The following is a 20,341-nucleotide window of genomic DNA, read 5'->3' on the forward strand; positions in this document are numbered from 1 at the left end:
GGATCTGCTTTCTAGGTTATTAGACTAAATATAGGGAGACTTGGACAGTGAGCTCTTTCATATGGCCTGAGATGAAATCTCTCATGATCAAAAAATTGAACATTTTATTTGTGAGACCAACCTTGAAAACAGCAACAATAGTAAAAATGAGCAATAGCCTGGATGATAGAGGGGGACGTCTAGCACCGAAAATAATGAAATGGATAAATGTCATCAAGAAAAGATAATTAGAAGAAAATGAGTTTAAAAATGACATTGAAAACACGGCACATTCATGGATGAATTAACAAATGGGTGGCTGACATACAACAACTACATCATTAATGTTATCTAATTCCACTTATTTGCCTCATCTCAATAATACTTTATGTCACTGATATGAAGCAAAAGAAACTGAAAGCTAATGTATTCCATCTGCTTCATACACCCCTCAGTACGAAGGAAGGAATATAAGAAACTGTCAGCTCCTTCGATGACAGATGGGATTTGCTTTTAAGCAAGAGGTGAGATCAGAATCTAATTGGCGCAGCAGAGCAGTATAAATAAAAAGTCTGTCTCTGAGAGAAGACCACCCCACAGACCGAGGAAGCTCACAGGGATGAGATCCAAAACCATTCCTAGTCATAAAATATGGAGGTTTGCGTAAAGCTATACTAGGTGATCTCAATGTCCATAGGGGTCTTATGTTTATACAGGATATAACAGTAACTGAACATTGATCTTGTCTGATTCATCTTTTTGTCCAATTAGAAACATACGCTGAATGTGCATACTGTGAAACCATATTAAATCTCAGCTTCTTTGTTATTTTCAGTGTGTTTGTTTCAATGAGAGTTTATACCGTTAGTCAACATATTTTTAATCCATGACATGTTCATTCGTTAATACCAACGGTATGATAGCCGGGCTTTCCTGACCGCCAAAATAAATAACATTATTTAAAACAACAGTCCAGTAGGACTGGATCCAGCTGGACTTAAAATGGCATGTAAACAAGAAAGGGTAACATTTTTCATTTACAAATTATTCATATAGGTGTGCTCAACAGGAGAGTTTGCAATTTCTCCTTTCTCCCAGAACAATCCAAAAGGATAATAATTATTTTAGAAATAGGTGTTGTATTTAAAAGAACGTGTCAGTACAACAGACAGCTATAACAATATTCATGTAGTTGGAGGAACAGTTAAGCAACGCTTAATTAATATGGAAAATAATGCAAATCTAAAAAGGAAAAAAAAACAGTAAGGGGCTATATATAATCCATTTGTGTTTACTTTTCCTCATACTCCCTCTGATTCGTTTCATTCACTGCCATAGCATCTATGTACAATCACCCTAACCCCTACTCATCATTCAGTGTGTGTATCAAACATATAATTTCAAATTCTTGTTCTGCCTTCAGGAACCTAAAAGACTTTGTACAAAACACAGAATTTGAATGTGCAAACGCATCTTTTACACAGTTGTTCTCTTCATCATTCCCATTGAGACTTTAATAATTCCCTCTTGATTATGCCTTTTTTTTTTTTGCTTTATCGATCTCGTTCCTTGCAAGGTTTTTATAACCTTAACTTCCTGAATATTATCATTTTGATAGCTAAATTCATTGCTCTTGTGGGGAAAGCCTCACTTCATTAAATTGACATTATAGCCACCCCTCCACCCCTGCTCTCATGGTACCGGTTGTCTTGAAACTACACGGCGTGCATTGATTGGCTGAGGCTTAGCGTCACCTCCAGTGAGCCAATCAGCGCGGGCCACGGTAAGATTCCTCGGATCCACTTTTTAGGCGAAACGCAGGAGTCGGTTGCCTCAGCCTGTGTATGGTTCCTAGCGGACGGAGCGGAATTAGAGAACGGTTAGAACCATGAAAGCCCAACTGTTTGGTGAGTGACAGAAGTAGTAGTTTTATCCTTTAGTTTAAAATTGAACCTCTGAGGATGCATGGAGGGTGAATATGTTTGAGTGGGTTTTGTTTCTTGGCTTAGCAAGTTAGCTGTTGAGGTAGAGGGAACCGAGTCGGGCCCTTGTTATGAGTGAATCAATGAATAATTAAAGCACAATTTAAGCACCGGCTACACAGTTAGCAATGGTTTCATGCTACTCTAGGTTTCGATTGAATTTTAAGTGCGTGGTGTGTCTGAGCAAGCTCTTTGGGTTGTTTAACCGAACCCTCACAATGACTGAATCTCTTGATACCCCCCTTCACATTGGCTCCTGCAGGAGTGTTTGGCTGGTCCCTGGCCCTGTGCGTCCAGGCCATGTACTCCCCCAGCGACGATGTCGTTGAGCTGAATCCCTCTAACTTCAACAGGGAGGTTATCCAGAGTGACAGCCTGTGGCTGATCGAGTTTTACGCACCCTGGTGAGTAAGCACATCTGGGGTGGGCTTTATTCACTGACAGACGCAGAGGGGTCGAACAATCTGCTGTTGCATTCCTAGATTGTCTATCATTTCTACCTCGAATATGTACATATCTTGTGATTTGAACTTGAGATGGGCAAAATTAGCACGTTAAATTAGCTGTGTCTTTACGACTGGCAGATTTTCAGATTTGACTGACAAAAATGACTATCTCATTGGTCTGAACTTGTAATTCATCAATCCTGTAACTAGATTGTATTACTTATTACTAATATTTTGTTTACTTCTTGCAAGACGTGGTGATTTGCAAACCTGAAAAATTATGTACACAAATAGCAATGTTTTTAACTCGACGCATTGAAACTGTTGAATATCAATGATACAGTATCACTCAATATTTGATGTTTATTGAAATTCACACCCCAATTTGATTTAATAGTTGTCCATCATTGAAGTAATGAAATCTTTCAATTTTGGTCTCCCTTTTAAATATTTTTGACCCATGACTGGATTGATTGTCATTATGAATTCAAATGAACATCCACCTATCCACAAAACATCTGCTTTATTATCACAGGTGCGGTCACTGTCAAAATCTTGCCCCGGATTGGAAAAAGGCAGCAACTGCCCTCAAGGTAAACAGACCATCTGTTACTGATCATGAAATAACAAGATAGATGCAGGAAGTTATAGGATTGGCAAATATGAAGAGTGATGCAGTTGCAGATGAAGGTTGCAGGTTTTCACTTTATTTATATTTTGAAGTGTACTTTCATCCCTCATACATAAACGGTTTGCTTTCAGAGCTGTGAAATTAAGTTGTATTTTTTTCTCCTGTGTATGACAATTTTTCATTACTTTGGCTGTGTTACCATGGAAAAAGCACAACTACCCTTGAGTCTTCTGGTTCCACAGGGTGTTGTCAAGATTGGCGCTGTAGACGCAGACCAGCACAAATCACTGGGAGGCCAATATGGTGTCCGAGGGTTTCCAACCATCAAGATCTTTGGTGCTAATAAGAATAAACCAGATGAATATCAAGGTACAGATATGTAGTGATTCTCCGCACTTAGCCAAAATGCTTATTTAACACCAAAAACCTGCTTTCTCACAAACATTATTGATCAAAAAAGGAAATATTGCTGTGTAATAAACATCACACTTTTTTCAATTGTGAGCCTTTTGGAAAGATTCAAGCTGTCCATTGAGTTTTGAATTTGCCCTTTGTGTCATGTAATGCTGAGTTAACAACAAGTAACCAATCTCATCACCTAGGTGGACGCAGTAGCCAGGCCATTGTGGATGGAGCCATGAATGCATTGCGCACCCTTGTGAAGGACAGACTGAGTGGCAAGTCGGGCAGCTCTGGCTACAGCAAACAGGTCAGGGGGAATAACTGAGGCTCTAACTACATTATAACCGGACATAGAAAGAAGTGAATACTGTTCACTAACACTAATTTTTCTTCCAGCAAAGTGGTGGTGGTGGTGGTGGTAGTGGCGGCAGCAAGAAGGATGTCGTTGAGCTCACTGATGACAACTTTGACAATCTGGTGCTGAACAGTGATGATGTGTGGCTGGTGGAGTTCTTTGCCCCCTGGTGTGGACACTGCAAGAAGTAAGTTCTTTACATTCTCCATCAAAGCCCTCCAGCAACAGTCAGGCTCGTTTACCCGGATCTACACAAAACCAATTTTAACACACAAAACTGATCATTTGTCCTCAACAATCCATTTTCAATTTAACACAAGAAAGACACTGTCAAATGTGATACATTACAAAAATAAAAATTATCTCTATATTAAAATTCAGGATAAGACTTAATGTCAGAAAGCATTGAAATGTCATTCAGATCAACATTGGGTTGATGTTGCATTTAGGTTAGTTTACTGCACAACTTGTACAACAATATCATCTATCATCAGATTATAAAATCACATTTCGCAATAGACGTCCTTTGACACCTAATCTTTATTATACAATGTTGGTGTCCATCTGGGTGCCACAGGGAGTGTTTATTTAATGAAAAATAGTTTTCCTCTTAAAATGTTGATAATGGATACATTTTCATGCCACCCAACATACATATATACCATATAACTGTGAAGGCCAACCTGGGCAGATTAAAAGCGCTAGTAGAATGTATCTACCACCATATACAAACAGAAAGTTCTTTGAATCAGCTCTTACTATGCTATCAGTCCGTTTCACACACATGTCAAAGTGACACTGTGCTACCAGATCAGAACAAATTGTCCCATCTCTCCTTTTCTCTTAACTTATTTAATGATGACTTAATGATTGCTTTGTAATCTCAGATCAAATTTTTTTTTAAAACAGCCTTGAGTGAGACTTTCTGTTCTGCCACAGCCATAATAACAGAGATTAGAGTGACTGGTTTTATATTATTTTTTATTTATTTTTTTGTTCCACTATTAGATCTTAATGGAGGATGCATGCGCTCAGATTAAATTTTATAAGGGTAATCTCATGCTGTTATAGAGAAGGGAGGATCCATTAAAAAAACAGCAAAATCATGTTGAAAAAATCCCCATCAGTTTTAGGTGTTGCCTGCCAGCTCTTGTATTTTATGGTATGTTGTCTTAAGAGCAACACTGGATATCGCACAGACATCATTGATGATCTCCATATGAATAATTACTTTTGTAAATGTACCAATTTCTTCATAATATGGTTTACTGTTCAACTTCTTTCCCCTGTGGATTCTTTTTAATTAGCCTGGCCATTTTTTCTAAATTGCTACCCTGCATTCTACCCCTAGCCTGGAGCCTGAGTGGGCAGCTGCAGCCACAGCTGTCAAGGAGCAGACCAAGGGCAAAGTTCATCTTGGAGCTGTAGATGCTACTGTACATCAGACTGTGTCTAGCCGTTATGGGGTGAGTAATAATTGATCCAAAATATGATCTGTAGATAGACATGAAATACAAGTTATCGGTAGTATGTTTTAGAGGCGTGATTGTGTTAATCACAGTCTGAGTCCGTTTCAGTCAGATCCATTTAAAAGTTTCTAAAGAATTAGCAAGACAAACCTTGTTGGCATCCTTTTTAATTGTATCAAATGAAGTTTGCTTCACTGAATGCAGTAGCAGATTGTGGAGTCATCTTTGCCCAGCAAAATGATCTAAAGAGTAAATAAAAACTTGGATAGTTATCTTTGTAGGTGTTTTTGTATTTTGATCTTCTGTGGCTGTCAAAAGACTGTTTACTCAATTTATCTTTAAAACATAAAGCACCTCGTAGGGCCCTTTAAGTGCTGACATCAGAGAAGGCCAGTATTCCACCCTTCTGTTCAGTTACCTAGAAGTCTGATGTAAATCAGTCTGGGAAAAGTTAATTAAACCTACTGTGAGACAACAGGCAAACATCAAAACATTGCTTGCTTGGTAGATTTATCACATGGATGATGGAATTCCATTTCAATTGATTTTGCTCTGTCTGCATATAAAACCAAAATGTATTCTCACTAGGGTGTATCGAGTAATTACTTCTATGCAAGTAAATCAAATGTCTTTTTTGCTTAGATCCGAGGTTTTCCCACCATCAAGATTTTTCGCAAAGGTGAGGAGCCCGAGGACTATCAGGGAGGCCGCTCACGTGGTGACATAATTGAAAGAGCCATGGATCTGTTCTCTGATAACGTTCCTGCTCCTGAACTCATGGAGGTTGGTCCAGTTGTCTTTATTATATATGGAGTTACTAGTATCTGAGTTTGTGTTTCACTATTCTACATAAAAGGTCCCTCTGAGCGTTCCTAGTGGTTAAGTGTCATTGTGTCACTTGAATTGAGTGTCTCACTGCTCACCATTTGAAAGACACCTTGATGCAAAAAAAAACAACACAAATAGTATGTTGCCCAATGCCAGGTGACACCTGTCTTAAACAAAAGCATAATTTTTATATTTTATAATCCCAGATCCTTAATGAAGACATCTTTAAGAAGACCTGTGAGGACAGTCAGTTGTGTGTGATTGCTGTCCTGCCACACATCCTTGACACTGGTGAGAGTTACAAGAGCTGTTTGACTGTTTCGAAGTCGAATCTGATTGAATCCAAATTCTCTCATCTTTTGGCCCCAGAATGAACAAGGCTAATGATTGACAAAGCTTTCTTTAACATTGTTCATTTCAAATGTAATTAACGGAAGCACCAAAACTGAAGTATTCAAAGAGTAACTACAACATTGATGGAACATCATGAGAAAGATAGGTTTATTACTCTTATATCTTGTGTTTTACTTCTCACTTAACTCATCAGGCGCAGCAGGTAGGAACCGATACCGGGAAGTGATGATGATGCTGTCTGAGAAGTATAAGAAGAAGATGTGGGGGTAAGAAATCAAGTAGGCTTGGGATTTTTTGCATGGACTAGATTTACCCCTAACAGCTGTGACTAATGACTGCTTGTCCCGCTAACAGCTGGCTGTGGACTGAAGCGGGAGCTCAGATGGAGCTGGAGGCATCTCTTGGAATTGGTGGATTTGGCTACCCCGCCATGGCCGCCATCAACACACGCAAGATGAAGTTTGCTCTACTTAGGGGTTCCTTTAGTGAGACTGGTATCCATGAGTTCCTCAGGTAGGGGCCGCTATGAACACCCCTAAGAAAGATGAATACAAATTAAATGGGTGTAACATTCTCTTTGTTATTCTATTCAGGGAACTTTCTGTTGGTCGCGGCTCAACAGCTACATTAGGAGGCGGGGCCATGCCAAAGATTCACACTGTTGAAGCATGGGATGGCAAGGATGGAGAGGTGAGTATTAGGATTTATATATAATGCTGTCAAAATTCATTCTATTTTAGTCTGTGTGGAGAGTAATACTTTAAATATTTCCCCGCTGACGACAAAGTATGCTGAAGGAATATTGAGAAGGCCAGCGCGAAAGAAATTCGTAACCAGGGTAGAGAAGAAAAAATAACAAACAAAATAAGTAGTCTGAGATTACCTGAGAAAAACACCAGAAATTAGATTGAAATTTGTCTTAAAAGCATCAGAGTAGAAGTTAAATGATAATGAAAACCTTTTTTTGGTGAAGGAATCACACGTTCTACTTACCTGCGAATGTAGCATTGGTTTGAGTCATGCAAATAACATTGATAATTATTTTGTCAATTCTGACATTGACCTTGCAACATTAGAGTGGATTCCACTTATCTGTATTTTTAAACGCTACACCACCAAGTGGCTCTTTACTTTTAAACCACAGTAATTTCAACAATGTATGTTTAATTATTCTGACCTCAAAACCTGCAGTTAGGCTAGTATCTCGGTTTAACAGTGACGTTCTGACCTGTATGCTGATGTTTCCATGCCCGCAGAGATAATTCAGCAATTAATGAATACTACAGATAGATCAGTTATACTTGCAATTAATCCAGATGCTCAGTTTAAAATCTAAATGTGATTCAACAGTAACAGAACTGCAAGGTCTTGCCACAGGAATTGCTTTCAGAGTTGAAAGTGCTTTACATGACACGTCATTTGTCAACCTGTCTGCAGCTTCCTGTGGAGGAGGACTACGACCTCAGCGACGTAGACCTGGATGACTTCCAAAGAAATGAGTTATGAGCCCAAAGTTTGGGATCTGATCCAGACAGTCTGGCTTATCTGGTCTGGCTTGGTCCTGTGTGATACACCTTCCCTCTCCTGTGGATGAATGGAAGGCTGGGTCATTCAGTTACTGTAATATTCCAGAAAAGACTCGTGAGAGACACCTGCAGTTTCTCAGATCATCTATTAGTCCCACCGTACAGGAGGGGAGCCATCATGTCCCTGGACCTGCCTAACTTACCAGCTGAGGGTTTGAAGTGGTATTTAAAAGGGTGGTGCGAGCTGATGAGAGGACTTTCTGAATGTGGACTTTCAACTGTTCATTTGTCTTTTCAGCATTGCCCCTGCTCCCACATTCAGATACTTTTAATATGTGGACTTGTCAAGTAACACGTCAATGTCCAATCCAATGTGACTAAATTCAGGGGATCTTGTGGGACTTCTTGTGTAGATTTTTCTTACACGACTTTATTTGAATTGTGTGAAAACAAAATGACATTTGTTACAAAAATAAAAAGGAATAAAACAATCACTGCCTCCAAATCCACATAAGTCAATAGAATATCAGAAAATGCATATCTGAGCGCATGCAATACCAAAGGCATATAGATCTTGTTCAGAAGAGCAACGTCAGTCACTGTTCACATCCTGAGCAACATTAAGACACTGTAACACCGTTAAACCAAATCATATTATACCAATGGCTGTAATTAGTTTAGCTCTTAATGTAGCATAACAGGAGTAAGAACAGTTGCAGGCATATAATCCAGTCTGTATAAATATGATATGGCACTTCATTTACGAAGAACAAGTAAAATCATTTCAAGGTAATAATAGTGTTTTCGGGAAAAGCATAAACAGGGAATACCTCCACTGACCGCACTCTGGAGTCCACAGAGAAGGAGACACACTTAAGAACCATCTATTCAAGTAAATCTCAAGATGTAGAGTGTTTTGTATGAAATGGTCACATAATCGCATTATGGCCTAAGTTCTACCAAGTCAACATTAAGCAATGTGGGTGTGCATGTGTTGAAAGAGCGTCTGTCATTGTGCTCAAAACTGACGAGAGGTTCCCTGGTCCGACTGCAGCAGTCTGACAATGGATGGATCACTCTTGGCACCTTTAATGAACTCCTCCAAAGACAATCTACCTGTGGAGTGCAGACCAAAAAAAGAACCTCCGTCATTGCTGCCAAACATGACGTTGGTATGAATCACACAGCTGTCACCAAGCAAAATCAAAGGAAAAAACTGATGGGACTTTGTAGCTAGGATGTCATTGTTGCCTAGATAACAGAAAACATGTAATTCTTCTGAATAAATTAGAATTTAGATTAACAGCTAAGTGGTTAAATGGTTTTATTATTTTTCTTCAAAGCTAACATACAATGAACCAGCAGGTGATGCTCTTGTTATGCAGAAACTTGCTGTTTCTTTGTTTTTTTTTTTGCTTGGCATGCTTATTCCACTGAGATGGTCCGGGGATATATTGTGTTAAAAGGAACAAAATAGTTTTGGCCTGAACCCAGCGTCACCAATATTTTCATCTGCCAAAACATATTCTATTATAATGGGTCCTTTCAGTACAGAATGTACAAGGATTCTATTATATTTTAATAACCTTCCAAATGTGTTGTGATAATATGTAATTAGTGAACGTTCAGCATTTGAATAAAGACAAATCCATTCAATATCAGGAACAGAAAATAACTTTGCATGAATCACTCATTGAACTTTACATTACTCATGAAATTACTGAATTTTATGACATATTGTAGCCTGCTGCAATTTATGTCTTGGAACGACTGCAACAGTGTGTTATTATCTCAAATGCTCTCAGGTGGAATGCAGAATGAAGACCAAGGCTAGGCATCAATTTTTGCAAATATGCTTTTGGCAAAAACCAGTGACAATCAAACATCAGTAAATCTCCTATCCATCATGAAAATATCTGGTCTGTGAGTTACTTACCCTCATAGACTAAATATTATCAAGTATGATGTTGTATTATGAACATTATTAATACTGACAATGACAACTGACAGTTTTTACTGTCAACCTCAGGACCAAGTGCCGTGACAAAAATCCTTTTCTAAAAAGTCGTTACTTAAGTGATCTTTTTGGTCACTTGTTCAGCGAAGTAAACTTTATTTATGTTATTTATCTATTTTCATTTTATACAACGCACAAGCAATCATATATTAATGCGCAGCGTATGTATTTAAAAAAAATCAAACTATTCCTCTAAGAGGAGGTTAAGTTACTTTTTTGCTGTCCAGCTGGCTGTTCATATTCTAAACATGTATTGATAACGTGGATCTTCTTCTCCTTTGAGGTTTTCCCTTCAGGGGTCGCCACAGCGAATCAACCTTCTCCATCAAACCCTATTCTCTGTATCCTCCTCTCTCACACCAACTAACTTCATATCTTCTCTCACTGTGTCCATAAATTTTCTCTTTGGTCTTCCTCTAGGACTCCTGCCTGGCAGCTCCAATTCCAGCATCCCTCTACCAATGGTAGACCAATGTAGATTGGTATTGGTAGAATATACCAATGGTATATACACAATCTCTCTTCTTTACTTGACCCAACCATCTCAGTCTGCACACCGCCCCTCTTTCTCACAGCTAACATATATATCCTGCACCAGTCTAACATACTTCTCTGCCACTCCAGACTCCTCGTACAATACCAGAGTTGCTCCCTCGGCACCCTGTCGTATGCTTTTTCTACATATACAAAAGCGCAATGCAGCTCCCTCTGACCTTCTCTGTGCTTCTCTAATAGCATTCTAAAAGCAAATCCTCTTCTCCCTCTGCTTCCGAACACGCCTTCCTCCTCTCGTTCTTCGTCTCTACCCTGTAGTACCCTGTACCCTGTGCGTTATCTGCACCAACGGCAGTCGTTGTTAACCCGGGCGTTGACTGATCCAGTATGAGATTCTTATGTTTGATTTGCATATTTGGTTTTGGCACAAGTCTTACACCGGATGCTCTTCCTGATGCAACACTGCATTTATCCAGGCTTGGGACCAGCTCTGGGAGACATTGGCTTGTGCCCCCCCCCTGAGGCCGTATTCTGTGTTGATATTGTGGAAACTATACTAAAAATGATGAAGAAGCTTCTGAAGAACTGGATATATTTTTTTCTTCAACATTGCTCAGTTCCATGCCAAACGATGCCCAATCCTTGAAACTTAAGGAAACAGATGCCACAGGTGGCGTTTTTCCAGACTAAATGTCAGAGCAGTGGGATCACAGGGCCTCAGCAGGCTGGATGACAACTGGTAATGATGTTGACAGCCATGTTATGTCATCATCTATCTGCTATCGCTCTTCCTCCACATCCTTCCTGTCTCTAAAGCCAAAAGACTTTGTGAAAGACTTTTACACAACTAGTCTCAAAAAATATCAAAAAACATATTTGATACCGTTGTATAATATTTATTCTCTACTTAGTTACATATAATTACTGCAACTGTAAATATAGTCTATTTGCAGTTGTGTAACCAGCTGAAAGTGCCTTAGCAAACCATGTAAAATCCATTTTCTGAAGAAAAAGAGTGTACAAACTTATTACCAGGGAAACACAAGTTCTCAGATGACACAAGGCCTCTGCAATCCTATCCAGACAAAGAAATACAAATCTGCTGCACATAATGAGTCCTACCATCATTGTCAATGTCCATCTGTCTGAAGATCTTGTCTGTCCGTTTCTCTGGTGTTGATTCATCTTCGGGCATCTTCATCACCGAAGACACCATTTTGTAAATTGCCTGCAAACAGGAAGAAAAAAACCTCCTCCTTTATTTCCTTGTGCGGGTGCTAAAAATAAATCTTTTGATTATTGAAAACAATCACAATAGATAAAATAGATAAACAGATAAAATAAAGTAACAACTGGAAACAGAATTAATTAGGACTTCTATTTCAAATAGCTTTTACCTTTTTTCTGCCTGGTAGTGATTCTCTCTTGCACTGACCCTACCATGAACACCTACATGGCTATTTAAATCTCACTGTATCCTACGGAGCAACCAAGTGACTGTGGCTTTGATGAAAGAAAGATGCTGGTTGAAAAACAGAATGCATTCAACAGGCACAAAGGCACTGATGCTTTTTCTTTCTTTCCACATTAATTTGAATCCACAAACACACTGAACTGAGCCAATATTGGTACGGCCTGGCAAGCACATTCAAAGAGTAAATATAGCCTGGCTGATAAGAAAAAAAGCAACCCTCAAAGAGCAGCCTTCACGATATGAGGAGAAAACATTTTATAAATATAACCCTATAAGTGGCAAGTGTCTAAATGGTAGTTACGCAGGAAGCTAAATACACACAACACTGGGAGTGAGAGCATAAACTGTCAATATACTATATAACTTGTATAATCAGAAGATTTTTTGGGTAGCATCTTATCAATACCAATTAAATGAAAAAAAAATCTGACGATAATTTCTTAATTCACAGTTCTGCTCATTGTTCAGAATGTAGCCCCATTTTATTTTGTTTTATGTTGATTTAGTCAATTCTTTCCATGAGATGATTGACATAACTACCTCAACTCCTGTGAAACTCTTTATGCTGGATAAACAAACATTTGGTCAATATAATTTTATTGCAAATATATCATTGATCATATGACATTGCATTGTATTGCATCTTCATATTTCGGAATGTGACGGGCACATACAATTGAGCCTTTTGATCAGACTGACATCTTGCTGTGGATTTTAATTCAGTTTACTGAGTCCGGTTTGGATTATTCAAACCAATTATAGGAAAACTAAAAAAGGCAACAATCAAAGTTGGTTAAACTTTTGCGCAGTAATACCTATATTCTTAGGGCTATTATGCTGTTTTACTCTGTATGGGTTCATAATTTATCACATGAACATGTTAGAGATTTTAAGTCATATAACAAAAACTCAAAAAGGGGTGAGTTTCTCAAATACTATAGAAATGGAATTCTTTTTTCTCCACTGGCAAGATTTGCCCCATACCAGCCAGTAGAATATTTATCTCTGTACTGGCATCGTTTTTTACACCCAGAGGATACAGACAATGTATCATTTAGTATGCAAACAGACAGTCGCATGTCTTCACCTGAACTATCTCCAGCATCTCTGCTCGACTGATGTACCCATTCCCATCCAGGTCATACATGCTGAAAGCCCATCGCAGCTTTTGCTCCAGACCACCGCGAGATGTGACACTCAAGGCGATGATGAACTCTCTGAAATCAATTGTGGCATCACCGTTTGTATCAAATGTGCGGAACACGTGTTCCGCAAACTTTGAGGCGTCCCCGTAGGGGAAAAAGTTGGCATAGATCTTCTTGAACTCCTCCACAGTCAGATGGCCAGTTGGACAGTCCTTCAGAAACCCACGGTACCACTCTTGCAGCTCGTGGTCAGTGAACTCTGTGTTTTCTCTTAAGTCGTTGAGGACCTCAGGCCGCAGCTTGCTGTTCTGTTTCCCCATGACGGAGCAGTCTAACAGGCAGGCAAATGCTGCAACTGTAGTGCTGTTTTTCTGTCTACCTGTGGTTTTCCACTTTCCGTCACTGACTGCTCGGCTTCCTCTGCCCCTGCAGGAGATCGACAATCCTCATTAATATCCTTGTGTGAATATCATCAATTATTCATGAATCTGATAAATCCTCTAAGTTTGCAGGAATATTTTACCATAAAACACGATTGAGTTGATTCTCAGGCAGCTAAACCAAAGGATACATCTGGGTATTTGTAACAATGTCAGACATATTAAAAAAAATGTCAAAACTGAGATATCATAACAGCACACTGTTTGTGTGTGTTTGTAGTAGGGGGATAGCCTGTCAGCAGGAGATTTGGTGTTAATCCACTGCCACCATGATAATGTATTGATCTTTTGCTGCTTGGTAAAGGGACAAGCATCCTACGGCAGTGTGGTTCCCAGTACAGGCACTTTGAAAAGGTCAAGCTGCTATTGACTATTGTTACTGAGAAGTACAGACATTCACCTGCAACAATAATCCCTCCCTCTGATCGATTTTCAGAGGGCAAATGTCAACAAATGATTAACAACAAACTCAAATCGAGATTGTAAAACTGCTCATACATCTGGTCCTATCCCCTTCAGTATCTTTGGTGTAACAAAACTTTGTCTCCATGGTTATATTCTGCAACATTTATTTATTATGTATGCACATGATTGGGGTATGAGGTTGCATAAAAGCAACAAATCCTGGACAAAACCAAAACAACATAACTATTAAACAGGGCACTTTGTGAATTGAAATCCAGTGATGAAGCAGAAGGAGATACACATGTATCTGTCAGTCCTGACATTTAAAGACATATTAAGGAACATGTTTTTTGTGTATGTGATCATGGTGTAAGACTTGTGAGTGAGAAATACACAGAAAATTTTGGTAAATTGTGTATGGATAAATAAAAATCCAGATAGGCTTATCCTCTAAAATTGGTCAAAAACATTTACGGTATCAACAATCCAAAAAGAAAATTTTATTAAATGTTTGAAAGCTCATTTGTAGTGTTTCACTGTGTGATGGCAACAATTAGGGAATTAGAGACAGAGATCACCAGCCTATTTTCAATTGAAGAAATAAATTATCAGGATGAATTCTTTAAACCTGAGACAATCTTTTTAAACGAAGATTATCTAATGTGTGAGTGGGTGGAACAGAAGGAGATCTGCAGTGCAGGAAAGAAGAAAGGAGGAGTCAAAGAAAGACAAGCTATTTCCAGCTACAGTAGGCAAGATTCTATTGAAAAACACCTCTGTGCTCTGTGATAAATCTAATGAATTTCAAGGCTTGAGGGAGGGGAGAATAAATCTTGAAGCTTTCTCCCCTTCAATTATTGATAATCCCATTTCTCTTGCTATTGGAATCAAAAATTGTTAAATTTGACTAAGAACAAATTAAGAGTCGTGCAAATTCAGTTAGGGTCTTTGACACGCGGACACTTGTATAACACCTTTAATTGTCATTGGTTGTAATCACTTGGATTTTTGTGTATAAATGTCATCGTGTAACATGAGCAGCTAACAATCTGAAGGAAAAGCCTTTCACTCAAACTCCTCGATGCTGGATAGGAGTAACATCAACCCAGGCAAAGGGTGGGTAAGAACAACATCACAATATTCAGAAGACCAATATGGTGACTTAGAATGAAGAATCAATCAATCAGAAAGAGACTCACAACATATACTACATGGGATGTGTCCAGGATAATAGAATGTAACTGCATTTGTTTCCTGCAAACACACAGGTAATTCAGGGTAATTTAAAATAATTTCTTCTAGAATGTTATTTATGTATCTCTGTTTCTGTTGATTTGAAGGTAATTATGAAGGATTTCCTATTCGTATTTTTCAAGTCATTTCTGCTAATTTCACTTTTTTTTCAGATGCTTATAAAATTCCTTTCTTTTTTTTAAAGGTGACTGACAATGTCCTTTTCCCATTTTTATGAACACAAATTAGAGAATTAGTAGAGCAACAAAACAATCAACAGAATAAATCACCAAATGTTTTTGGCAGACACTAATCTGTGTGGTTGTACATTAAAAACAGCTCTGCATAAAATATAATCCACTACATGGATACGTTTGGATCTCTGGTATAGGGGTGTTCTGCATTACGTGGTTAAGCTTTGCAATTTAGAAAGAGCAGTTTCATGAAATTTTAAATAATTGGATAGAGGATGTTGACATTTCTGTTATACTCTTCTTGGATAAGACAAAACATGTAGCAGGTGACATTATCAATATGAAAACAGCACATTACACTGAAAGTATGATTCAGTTTTGGCCATTTTTTTTATAACATTTTTGAAAACTTAAACAAATGACAACTCCAATTGTGACGATCAATTACTGACTCCTGCCCTTACTCTCAAAACACTTAAATAGATGAATACATGTACGAACCTATAAGAATTAGTTTAAATTGATACTTCAGATTATTCCACAGGCTGAGCTGTTATAGTTATAATCACAGGCACTGCAATATATTTCCCAAATGCACTAAATCACACGAAATGCAAAAAAAGTGCCATTTTGCTACAGGTAGACTGGAAATGCCTGCTCTTACATTGAGCACTAGAGGCCAAATAAAGAGGTAACTTCTAAGAAAGGATTGTTAAATAATTTCCAAAGGAAAACAAGTAAAACAATTCAAACAAACCAAAAAACAGCAAAATATCGTGTTCCCTGGAAAGGCGCTGCAAGTCTTATAAACAAAATGGTGATATCAAATTGCTGCCCTGCCTTACTGCAGGAAAAAAAATGTTAACATTGTTTGCTGGCTTACTCTGTTGCCTGGTTCAGTAGTAGAACAAATACAACTGCATGAACTTCTGTTCATGTTTATAAAACACAAAACCAATTAACTTTATATACATGGCCAGCATTGGAGACATCGCACTGCATGTTTTATGTGTTTTCACAGCTGGGAATCTTAGGTAGGCAGCAGAGCTACTTGCTACACTGGAATATTTTGAAATCTGGTAAAAATAACTGTGAGATATTATTAGAGAATGCTGCACTCCTGCCTTAACTGTTGCCATTCCACATGCAGTATTTGAAATTCCCCTTGATACTACTTTAGTTTCTGGACTTGTCCCCAACCCCCCTTGCTAGATGGTCCACTTTTTCCAGTAGGTTCCCTGCCTAATGAGTCACTTTCACACAGACTCTACTGCATCATGCTTCCCCTCCCCACAGCAACAGTGAAGTTCCTGTAAACGTCTGACTAGTTGAATCCCGAGGGTTTGCCATTTTGAGGTCCTCATTTCTAGGGGAGAGGTTTGTCACTATGTAAGAAATCTGTTTGTTTCCCAAGTTAGACATTAATAACCTGCTGTACAGAAAGAAAAAAGCAGACAGTTGAAGCTTATCTGTTTATCCGTACATATTACTAGGATAGGCATCAGGTATTATAGATTATCAGAAAGCCCCTCAACACGATAAAGGAGAAAATTATCCCCCCAGAATCTGCTTCTCAGCTGAATTGCAGCTGATTTCAACACATTAAAGCCCATAAGGCCGGCCAAAACAAAAACCTGCTTTATGGATGTACCCGATGTATTTTGCTCTTTCTGTTTGTTGATTCAATATCTTTGTGGATTGAGCAGGTACAGAAGAACGCAGGTATAGAAGAACGTATAAAGCAGCTCCAAAAACAATGCAAGGTGGCCAAAGTTTTACTTTTAGAGGGATACCATGAATTAAGTGACTCACAGGAAACAGTGCCTTTCCTCTAAGTATTTTTAAGTTTTTCAAATACAGAGCTAAAAATATAAAGTAAAAAATGTTTGGCTATGACTAAAATTTGTTGTTACTTCTTCATTTCCAAAATAAAAGACTGACTGTTATCAATAAAGCAATGAATCAACCACAGAGGGTTAATAAATTATAAAAAGTATGACTATACGCAACAGAAAAATGTATGCACTCATCTCAATTATTCAAACATGCCCCTAAATTGTTCTAAAAGTCACAAAATTATCAAAGTAGGCTCAATATAGTCCTGAAATTTGTCTTTTTTTTTTTTTTTTTTTTTCCAACATTGGTAAGGATTACAGCGTGGTGAGGTGTTGGAGCTGGGAAGTAACTCCTTGTCTCCCTAGTGGGAAGACATCACAAATCTGTGTGACTTTAGTTCTAAAGATGGTTTATTTCTAAACATCATCACCATCATCAATGCATTTGGTTCTTGCTTTTCTGTTTAAGTGAACTAGTATCTTGAATAATAATAATAATAATAAATAACTTGAATAACTTAAGTGACTTGAATAATGGCTTTTTGGTGATTACACAATCACATATTTTTGAGAGAAAAAAAAAAAACAAAAAAAAAACAGTCCTTCTGATTACATGAATTCCCCCTGTAAGGACAGTCTGATGTGCCTGGTCTGTGTTGTGTCATACTTGCCGATTCTCCCGGTCCTTTGCTCACTTTTGACCTCTTTCCTTGGGATCTATACAGCCTTTCCTGTTCTGGTCATTGTTCCAAGATTTTAAAATAATATTTTGATGATCCCCATGAAGGCCACAACCTGACACGTAATGAAAAAGGCTAATACATAAGATGTTTCTTCAGTTTTTATCACTCAATACATTTTCTACTCATTTAAAGCTGCTTGGATACTTTATTACATTTATAGTTGTGTCATAGGGTGATGAGATGACACAATATAAGTGGACATATGTATTATATCAGAAGACAACTACACATATACAGGAAACCTTGAAAGAAAAGTCTCTTTAAGCACTCTCATATGGGTTTTACATTGTTGACATTTTGGCTCTGGATGGATCCCACAGATGGGTTCTGGAATAAATCCTGTGAAAGTGAAAATGGTCTGAGCAGAACTCTGAGAATGGTCTCTAGCTAGGGGTTGGGCATTTAGCAGAATTACAATACACAAGTCAGGATACAATATTTTGCTGTTTTTTATTGTACACCAAAAATAGCACTAAATCATCCTTTACAACAGAGGGAAATCTTTGTCAACATCTGTTTATCTAATCAGGCGATCACTCTTTATTTTTTACTGCTGACTAACACTGTCAAGAAAACCATATATATATACTTGATGACTGTGTTATAATATTGACACAAAAAAACTATTCTTGTAACCCTTTATATTAGTTTCTAGGTCAGACCCTTTGAAAAGCATACAACTCAAAACAGCTGTACCAGGTAAAATAGCAGTCTTCTGAAGACAAATCATACAATCATATATGTTTGCAGCATATTTTCTCATTAGGAAGCATGGTCTATCTATCCTGGCTAAACAACTAAACAATAAATCTTTATTGTAATTTCGAGTGGAATTTATATATATATTTCAAACAGACACTTTCTCTAGCACAAAAACAAAGCTGGCATCTAATTTTATTTCTGCCCCACAGCCTGAAGTACTGAGTGCTAATAACGAAGGATGCTTTGGCTGAGTGATGGTTTAGTCCAATGTAAGACTTGAAAAAAAAGGAAAAAAATTAGCTCTCACTTTCATGGCAGCCTCTCTGAGTTAGTGTCAAAGAAAATCATGCAGCGTATCACAATGAAATCCCCAGACACACCCGTAGTCAAGGCAACAGATATAGTAATGCTAAAGATTGACTTGAAAGCATTTTAACAACTGTATCGCTGTTAAGCTGTTTATCCCAATATAGACTGAAGGTTTAAGATACAAAATAATGACAAAACACGAATATAATTGTATGCGTGTGTGTGTGTGTGTGTGTGTGTGTGTTTGTGTGGGGGGGACGACACATGATTGTGTGCAAGTGTTTGCATTTTTTTTCAGGGCAAATATAACGTTTGCAGTTGCACCAATGTAACTTTATGCTCATCCACTGCAACTTTGCCATCATGTCATAATATCATACAGTGAACAACTTCTTATTTTTGAACCATTTCATCTATTAATGAATTATTTTCCAGGAGTCTGTGATTATAGGCTCTGCTGACTATATCTTTGGCACCCATTACTGATTGATCCATCCTCCTTCCGAAATTTCCCCAGCTAACTGGAACTCTAAAAAACAGCTAGAGACAATAGATGTAGAATAGCAACAATAGTATTAAGTCAAAATTAGTCCTCATAGTCTGACAACAATTAGCCCACAATGTATCAGTCTAATTATTTACTGCATGTCACATTTTTTCCATGTGTATTTTCTGTATTGTGACGAAATGATTGCCATTATCATAATAATGACAACGGTTGCATCTCACTTTGTCCAAGAATAAATGTGTTATGATGTGAGTGACTCATTACAGTATGTCTCAGTTTGATTGATTACCAAAGAAACCAGCAGGTGTGTTAAGATTGTACTATGAGGTGTAGGTGCGGGTGTTGGCCGGGCTGGACGGCTTTTACCCGTGAAACCCCCTCACTGTCCGGGGGGAAATCGACACTGCAGCCCTGGAAAGACGTGGAATTGCTACTTTTTGCCATCCTGAATACTTGTTTGAATAAAGTAACGTCAACTTACCCCTTTTGGACAAATGCTCCGGGTTGAGAGTCTTCCGGTTGAAAAGTCCACTTTAGTTCTGTCGTCACTTAACTTAACCGTTAACTTAGCCTCATCTACTGTTCCCTTTTAGGATAAAAACCACAGGGGTGATAAGATGCCCGGGCGAGTTAAACCGTGAAAAAACACCTGCAGAGGAAAAGAAGAAGCGATTTTTAACCATAAAACACTAATTAAGTTTATTTTCCAGATTGGTCCCGTGTCTTGGTCCAAATGTGGAGGGTTTATCGTGGAAGATGTGGCACAGAGCTCGGTTTACATCCGACTCGTCCTTTTACAGCAGTGGGGGTTACGTGTTCCTCCAAAGGGGATTAAACGTTCTTGTTCTGGACATTATCAAACAGTATAG

General features: G+C 38.2%; 2 protein-coding genes across 2 annotated transcripts; one reads left to right on the top strand and one right to left on the bottom strand.

The window, feature by feature from the left end:
* Positions 1–1,758: 1,758 nt before the first annotated feature.
* Positions 1,759–8,463, top strand: pdia6 (protein disulfide isomerase family A, member 6). The gene is made up of 13 exons (XM_086167146.1): positions 1,759–1,886; positions 2,224–2,365; positions 2,943–3,000; positions 3,281–3,407; positions 3,641–3,747; positions 3,837–3,982; positions 5,147–5,261; positions 5,907–6,047; positions 6,299–6,383; positions 6,640–6,712; positions 6,801–6,959; positions 7,040–7,136; positions 7,884–8,463. The coding sequence occupies exons 1-13, from the start codon at positions 1,868–1,870 to the stop codon at positions 7,950–7,952; spliced, it is 1,338 nt and encodes a 445-aa protein (XP_086023272.1). The 5' UTR covers positions 1,759–1,867; the 3' UTR covers positions 7,953–8,463.
* hpcal1 (hippocalcin-like 1) lies at positions 8,383–20,260 on the bottom strand. The gene is made up of 4 exons (XM_086167147.1): positions 19,954–20,260; positions 13,046–13,529; positions 11,607–11,712; positions 8,383–9,088 (listed from the first exon to the last, which is right to left on the bottom strand). Exons 2-4 carry the CDS (start codon positions 13,421–13,423, stop codon positions 8,991–8,993), a joined length of 582 nt encoding a protein of 193 aa, XP_086023273.1. The 5' UTR covers positions 13,424–13,529; positions 19,954–20,260; the 3' UTR covers positions 8,383–8,990.
* Between the last annotated feature and the right edge of the window lie 81 nt (positions 20,261–20,341).

The sequence above is a fragment of the Fistularia commersonii genome, chromosome 20, assembly GCF_037954325.1.
Source record: "Fistularia commersonii isolate RoL2024-O1a breed Wild chromosome 20, RoL_Fcom_v1.0, whole genome shotgun sequence".
In the NCBI taxonomy this organism is placed as follows: Eukaryota; Metazoa; Chordata; class Actinopteri; order Syngnathiformes; family Fistulariidae; genus Fistularia; species Fistularia commersonii.

Coding starts and splice junctions, on each gene's coding strand:
- pdia6 (XM_086167146.1), top strand. Junction 3,408..3,640: donor TAAACCAGATGAATATCAAG/GTACAGATATGT, acceptor CTCATCACCTAG/GTGGACGCAGTAGCCAGGCC. Junction 6,384..6,639: donor GCCACACATCCTTGACACTG/GTGAGAGTTACA, acceptor TTAACTCATCAG/GCGCAGCAGGTAGGAACCGA.
- hpcal1 (XM_086167147.1), bottom strand. CDS start 13,423: ATGGGGAAACAGAACAGCAAGCTGCGGCCTGAGGTCCTCAACGACTTA. Junction 11,713..13,045: donor AGATGCTGGAGATAGTTCAG/GTGAAGACATGC, acceptor TCCTGTTTGCAG/GCAATTTACAAAATGGTGTC. Junction 9,089..11,606: donor GATGGACATTGACAATGATG/GTAGGACTCATT, acceptor TGCACTCCACAG/GTAGATTGTCTTTGGAGGAG.